The sequence below is a fragment of the Pseudochaenichthys georgianus genome, chromosome 9 (genome assembly GCF_902827115.2).
Source record: "Pseudochaenichthys georgianus chromosome 9, fPseGeo1.2, whole genome shotgun sequence".
Lineage (NCBI taxonomy): Eukaryota > Metazoa > Chordata > Actinopteri > Perciformes > Channichthyidae > Pseudochaenichthys > Pseudochaenichthys georgianus.
This window is the reverse complement of record NC_047511.1, coordinates 29872725-29880646: the sequence shown is the minus strand read 5'-3', so window position 1 is coordinate 29880646 and position 7922 is coordinate 29872725. Positions and strand designations below refer to the sequence as shown.

The following is a 7922-nucleotide window of genomic DNA, read 5'->3' as shown; positions in this document are numbered from 1 at the left end:
CACCAAGGGAAACAGCTAGCCTCGCTCGGGCAAATGTTAATCTTCCTATCTTTTGAATTCACATATTGACAAATGATATATATCTTGTACTGGATTGGCCTGATGTTGTTACCTTTGGACACTGGCAGTCTAGCAGTTTACCCCTTTTTCTATTTTAAAAGGTTGAAAAACATTCACTAATTTAATTTCATGATAGGTTCAATTAAAGTTCTCAAAACGTTTGAATCACCTTTGTTTTGTATTGCACGATTGTAGGGGATTATAAAATGCTGGAGCAGATTGTGGGTGGAGAAAAGTAAAGAGTGAGATATCAAATTCATACATTATAGAATATTTAATTTAATGGTAGTAGAAAGAAATGACCATTGTTTAAGAATGTTCCAAACATGGATCCAAACATGGTTCAAACCCCGCTGCAGTCAGCATGTCGTTGTGTCCCTGGGCAAGACACTTCACCCCAAATTGCTCCTGTGGGGATTGCCCACAGTATTGAGTATGTAAGTCGCTTTGGATAAAAGCGTCTAACAAGTGACATGTAATGTAATGGATAGTGCAGTATACATCTTAGATAAGTGAGGACAGTGATGATTAAAAAATATTCAAACATTTGATCAAGGTAAATAAATGTTGACCTGAAATCATTAAGTTAGTAAAAAGTTTAAAGGTCCAGGGAAGCAAAGGAAAGTCTGTGTTCCTCAGGGGTTTGGAAAGCTAGGTGCTTGGTCTCCATGGCAGCGGTCAGCAGTTTCCCCGGGGGGTGTTGTGTTGCAGATGTTCTCTGCAGGAGGTGTGTGTGTCTCTGTGCATTTGTGCCGATCCAGAACGTGGTGTTTTTGAGGAGGCGGCGGACGCAAACATAGTGATGTTTGTTTACGCTGGTTGCTGACCCGGGCCGATTGTCACCACTGCAGTTACTGGCGGAATGTTACCCTGGTGTGTGTGGGTGTTTGTGTGTGGTGTGTGTGTGTTTGGTATGAGATTAATCACGGATGTGTTGGATATTGTTTCAGCTACGGCTGAACAACTACCACTTATCTTAGTCACTAGCGATTCAATTGCGATTTCCCCAAAAATATATTCAAATTTCAGGAAGCACAACATTTGTTGGAGGTTAAATGTTAAATTACCATTTTGAATGAAGTATTGTGGAGCTTCAGAGTTATTCCGGCCTACAGATCTGATTCTACAGACTTGGCAAAACATTTGTGTTTGTTACAGATCCTGATTAAAAGAGAACACTATAATTATCTTGCAATTTTTAACATTATTTTAAATGTTTTTTCCCCCGCATCGTGCAGCCCTTCTAGTAACTTGTATCTAACCCTATCTTAATCACAGGAGGAGAAATATGTTTGACAAACTATTTGTCCTAATTCTGAAATTTAGCATTGTGGTGCTGCAGAAATATCTGGACTACACATTGATTTCTAAGTGAAAGCTTACCTACAACGGCCTGCAAATCTGGGAAGTAAAGAAATCATAATTTGGTGGAGATCCTCACAGATAATTCATTCCATGATCATTTTCTATCTTATTTACTGCAAAATAGATTAATAATTTAAATAGATGATTCCCACCAATATCATGAATCATGTCGCGACTGCAATATCAGTCAAAAAAACACATTCGTGTTTTCTATCTCGTTTAGCCTTGTTATAGATGTTGTTGTTTTTGTGTGTCTAATACCAACACAACATTGGCATAAGGAACTCCCAACATGTTACCTTTTTCTGTTCTGTTAGGTGAGGAGTAAATAGGGATGAGGAATAAACAAGTTTAGTAGAAATATTTACAGTGGTTGCTACATTTGTAACACTTATTACTGTAAAACTATTTAGTTTAGGATTGCATTTACAGGAATGTGCACATCTATTTGTGTGTGTTGATGTGAAAGTGTCCTTGCTTTCCACTTCAAAAGCTGCGTGTTTATCTGGTAGTTTGTGTTTGCTCTCTTTTCTGTGTACACACAACCTTTATTTTAGCTTTGTGTAATAAGATGTTCATTTATCCCGCTTTCCTAAGGCATGGGACACGGTGTGCGGGCGAAGTTGCTGCAGCCGCAAACAACTCCCACTGCATTGTGGGAATTGCCTACAATGCCAAAATAGGAGGTGAGTTATATTTTTTTCTGGTTTAACTAAAATGTACTCTGTGTAATTAGATTGTCTTTTTTACAACTGATTGATCTGAATTCTAATCAATACATCAGACTGCTTCTGCACACACGAATTCTTGTGACGGCACCAACTAAAAACGGATATGTCATAGGAGGTGGAATCATTGAAACCTTCCCCTGATAACCAGAGGCTCAGCAGTGTGTGTACAATTAACCGGAGACAACTTTACTGCTAATTTCCTTTTGGCCTCGAACTGATCTGCTCTGAATCCATCCACCCTGCTTTCCCTCTCTCTCACTCAAAACACACTTTAAGTTTCACGTTTGCGATAAAACTGAAGTAATTTACTCATTACGCCACATTTGGTTTTTTTCAAATCTGATTACCCACTTAATTTTGCACACTACGATGACAACCTGTCTCCTGAAGACATCCACCTCAGTGGTTATGTGGGACCAGCATACTGAAAAAACTTGCTCACTAATGTATATTTGATTAATGACAGTTTTTTCCTCACTTTTTCCTGCATTTTTTTATCATTATAATGATAGAAGCTTAACTGGCTTTATTCATTTTTTCATACCAGGTAGTTCAGTGGAAAACCATACAATCCATTTGTGTGTGTGTGTTTCAGGTGTGCGAATGCTGGATGGCGATGTAACAGATATGGTGGAGGCCAAGTCTCTGAGCCTCCAGCCACAGCACATCGACATCTACAGCGCCAGCTGGGGACCTGATGATGACGGAAAGACCGTGGACGGACCGGCATCTCTGGCCAGGCAGGCCTTTGAGAACGGCATCCGTATGGTGGGCACATGCACGCATACACAATTACAAGAACATCATCGTATAATTGAACATATGCTTCATGCTCCGCTCAGACTTAGACTCTAGTATCCATCTGTTGAGAAAAAAGTTTGCACTGCACAGATGTGTGTGTTTCACGCTCATTTACTTGTATCCCAAAGTCCTCCCTGGCTACCTCTACCTGTGACGCTTCGGACATTACTATTAGCATACATTCATTTACATATTCATCGCTTCATTTGCATAACGACAAGCTGCCGCTGTGTTGGTGGCTGTGTGGAGTGGAAAAGCTATAACAGAGGTTAAGAGGGGCGATGTAATTTACTGGTCACACACACACACACACACACACACACACACACACACACACACACACACACACACACACACACACACACACACACACACACACACACACACACACACACACACACACACACACACACACACACACACACACACAGAGGTTTGGTCGTGTAGATGTACTCCTTCGAGAAGGTGAGACAGAAACTGTTGCTTGAAGGCACAGGGACGTGCACAGGTAAGGGCTATTGTTGCCCAAGCAACAGCCCGTTTACCATTTTTGTCTGACCTGCCCCTCTGGAGAGAGCGAGAGTTTTTTTGTTTTCTATTGTGGCCGAATCAACATGATAAGCCCACAATTAGTATTGTAGCGTCTCACAGCAAATATACTTGTTATTGTGCTTCTGTCTTTCTGTGTCTTTTACTCTGCTCCGTAAGGGGCCGCTCTCTCTCTTTTCTTGATCGCCCTCTCACGGGTGAACACTTCCCTGTCCCGCTTCATTGTAGGATTTCTGCCATGTCTCTACTTTAGTTTGAGCATCTCTGTTATGAAGTTATGGAATACTAAATAAATAAGTAATTAGATTCCTTACCGTCACTGCGCTCATAAAGAATGATTAGAATAATGCGTATTGAACTGGTTTCATTAATTAGTAAGTAATTAGCCTATAGAAGCCCTATTTTATCAGTATGTCTGCACAGCAGTTACAATGGGCAAACTACATTCAAACAGGATTGTCCCCATTGTTTGTTTAATAGTTACTAACATTAGATATTTTAATGAGATATGGACCGCAAAACAAAAGATTTGCCTGAATGACGAATTTAGCAGTTGGACATAAAAGTAAATTGAGTCACTTGCAATGACAGTGTTTTATTTTATGAACCTTTTGCGTTACAATTTTCAAAAGGTCTTATGTTTTTTTTGGGGCGGGCCCTTTTTCCAGTTTAGAGCAATAGCCCCTCCAAATGTCTGTGCACGTCCCTGCGTGGCATGTTACAAAAAAGAGAGTAAAAAAGGGACAGACAGGTGGGGAGTGTGAGTAAAAGAAAGTATTCGTGGCTCCTGACAGGCTGGCCTTGAAAGAGAACAGAGGTGAGGGAGACATCTGTCCAACTGCCAAGAGTTGGGCGTGTGAATATGTCTTCAGCCCTCACACTGTGTGTTTGTGTTTGTGAAGCTGAGTGGACATGACATGCTTGTGAGTGTTACAGGTATCTATGTGACACTCTGAAGAGACAGTTTATCACAGAGAGCTGAGGTGTTGGATTTCACTGACAGATGTGGAGAGGGTTGTACTCAGGTTTCTGTAACTCTGTGTGTAACGTCTGTCTTTCCTTTCCCTAATAAGGCGAACCCTGTTTTTGTGTATTTAGCTTTCAATCCAAACAGTGACCAAAAGTAGGACATTAAAAAACTTAAACTTAGTATCCTCTTTATTGTTGATTAATCGGCCCTATTTTCTGACACACAGGTTGACTGTTATGTAAAACGAGCATCACAACTCCAAGATAACAATAATAATTTTGATAAGTTCAAAACCCAGAGATATTTGATTTACAATAACAATGTAATCATTGCTCTCTTTTCATTGATTGCTCTATGAGTTTCACATGTACCTCTCTTGACCTTCATCCTCCTCTCCCCCTCTCTACTCACTGTTCCCTCTCAGTCTTTGTCCTCTTTATCCGTTCAAAGCGCCATTGCTCTCATCTGTCAGCGTTTGCTCTTGTCTGATCCCCTCTCACTCAGAGGGGCTCCACTTGCTTATCGCTGCCTGACAGAAGTCCCCTTTTGAAGAACTTTATTCTACCTTTTATATATTTTGTGTGTGTGTGCACAAGTGTTCTTTGAGTGTGCCCTGACAAACCCTGTGAATCTCAGTGTCACTCACTTTGTCAGATGTCTTTTTCGCTGACTCCCTGCTGAACCCTGCCTCCACACTTCAGTTGGACATCACCAGCTCAGTGTGGCTCCACCAGGGCGGGCTTTAGATTATTTCCAACTCTGCCAACTTTGGACTGACAATGTCTAACCTAATGGTACAATTAATTTTGCCTTCCAGTGAAAAGTTTCCAATTAAAACGAAAAATAGCAAGATCCTTTGAATACATCTGGGATGAGTTTTAATATATTTTGTAACAACTTCTGGAAAACTTGATTTGAATATTAAAAAGCTGCCCGTTTGCACATGTATTGGGCCTCAATACAGGTGCATGGTTTAACCAAATCACGAACGTTCAATTATTGTAAAAACACTCACGCTTATTTGGTGAAAACTTAAAATACTTCAAGAAAAAAAAACATATACTTTTTGTAAATAAGAACAATAAGGGGAATGGAACCGACTTATTCTTTTCAACCCTTTATTGCAATACAATGTGCAAACAATCTTCCCTCTAAAAAACCAAGGGCAAAAAACCTAAACTAAAGCACAAGACCTGATGCTAAAAATGTACTTCCCCAAAAACCACTTTTTAAATAATGTCCGTTACCTGACTTATAGCGCTACTAGGACCATGTTGGTAGTAAATAAAGTCTGATGTCAGCGAGTAAATATCCTAACTTGTCTTTTCTGCTACTTATGCGAGAATAAATGGAAAAGTCTCAGATGGGGAAAACAAACAATTTAAGTCACTCGCCAATGTCAACTTTTCAAAAGAGAGAAAAACCACCAATGTCTTTTGCCCAGTTGAATTAAAAAGATGTACTTGTGTCAAAACACGTCAGACCTGCTGCCAGACACTAACAATATCCTGAGTGCTAACATCATACCCCAACTGATGTTCGCAGCTCAACCCCACCGTCATCCCCAATTTATTTATACAGTGATTTCTGCACATTAAACACATACATTGATACTCTGCCTCTTGATTTAAAGATCATGTGAAAACCAACCTATAACAAAGGCTGGTGAGGAATAATCATCTCTAAATACTGAGACAGATCTGCAGCCTCTTACTGTGTTCTCTCTGCATTCTTTCCTTGCAGGGGAGGAAAGGTCGTGGCTCCATCTTCGTCTGGGCTTCAGGCAACGGCGGGCGCAGCAGAGACCATTGCTCCTGCGACGGCTACACCAACTCCATCTACACCATCTCCATCTCCAGCACAGCAGAGAGCGGACGCAAACCCTGGTACCTGGAGGAGTGCTCGTCCACACTGACCACCACCTACAGCAGCGGGGAGAACTACGACCGAAAGATTGTAAGGACTGAAGTGTGTGTGTGTGTGTGTGTGTGTGTGTGTGTGTGTTATATTTGATCATATTATGCTGAATGAATTTCCAATTTAGACGAGATTTATGTTTCCTGTCTTCAAATATAGGACTCTTTGAGGTACGCCTCGCTGCCCTAGATAACTATTGATTTACATCTGAAACTGCCCATATGTGGAATGGGAAGTTTCATTTGGTTTCCATATCATTTCTGTTAAAGGTACATGATTAATAACTTGGCCTGGTTTGTAAGTACTTGAGGGTCGAATTGTGTGGCCTCGTTTCACCCGAATTGACAAAACCACTCCCATAATCCACTGGGATGGACATTGACAGTTGTACTTTGTAAACTAGCTGGTCTAGCAGTGTCTTGCTACATTCCTTGTACTGATGCCACACACACACGCACACGCACACGCACACACACCCTTTACAGTTTCCCTCCAGCTTTGTACACTTACAGTAGAACGTCATATATCTGAATGTCAGTCTAATGTTTTTGAGCACACAATGTCCTGTCTACTAAATGCTATTGGACCATTTCACGTCTTACTCTACAGTTTCACTGTCTGTGTGTGTTTGTGTGCGTCTTCAGTCGATCCCTCAAACTCAAGGAATGGTCCTTTTTGAAGAGGGCTCAAACTGGAAGTTTGCCAAGCTTTTCTTGGCTTACTGACTGCCAAGCTGTCCGACTAGTTGGCTGTCTAAAGTCCATACAATTTAAAGCGTACATAAATCACTTTAACAACATTTTTTTAATTACTTCTTTTGTACTCTTTGTCCTTGAATTGTACTCGGGGAGGAGCTGTACTGAAGGGCATTTTTCTACATTCAAAGTTTCTTCAAATTTAAGTTTTGCATTGAAGCTTTGAATGACATTTCATGATATGATTTAACAATGAATCTTAAAAAAAAATCCTCGATTGTATAAAACGATTTACAGGATTGAATAAAAAAAAAAAATTCTGCTTTTTTTTACTTTACAACCCCCTGGGGTTATTAGAACATGTTTGGATCAAACAAGGGTGAAACAATACTACACAGCCACCACTAGAATGTAACTCTTAAAATAGTACAATACAAATAATATAAATGTAGTCTAATCTTTATCTGTATCTGGTTTAAAAATATGTATAGAATTGTAATCAAAGGTTCAGTACAGCTCTAAATTGTGGATTTAATTGATTCCTTGAATTCTTGGGGAAACTGGTCATTTATGTTTGAATGTGAGTTTCTGGTGTTACAGAAGTTTCCATATTCTCCTTAACCTCACGACTTCTATCTCTCTCTCTATTTATTTATCATTCTCCTCCTGCCACCACTGTAACAGTCTTCTCTTCCTCTTCTTTAAACTTTTCCTTTTGAGTTCTGTCTCTGACTTTTACTCTTTTCTCATCTGCGGTCTCTTCCCTGCCCCATTTTTCTACTTAATACCTGTAATGTGTTTTCATCTCACTTTCGTCCCCTGTCTAACTTTGTC

At 40.1% G+C, this 7922-nt stretch overlaps 1 protein-coding gene across 5 annotated transcripts in view; it reads left to right on the top strand.

Moving 5' to 3' along the window:
- pcsk5b (proprotein convertase subtilisin/kexin type 5b) overlaps nt 1-7922 on the top strand; it is an 85874-nt gene that overhangs the window by 17902 nt on the left and 60050 nt on the right. For all 5 annotated transcript variants that reach the window (XM_034090517.1, XM_071204379.1, XM_034090516.2 and 2 more), the window contains exons 6-8: nt 2023-2111; nt 2752-2924; nt 6220-6432. In XM_034090517.1, coding sequence (XP_033946408.1) covers nt 2023-2111; nt 2752-2924; nt 6220-6432 — 475 coding nt within the window. The remainder of the gene's footprint in view (nt 1-2022; nt 2112-2751; nt 2925-6219; nt 6433-7922) is intronic.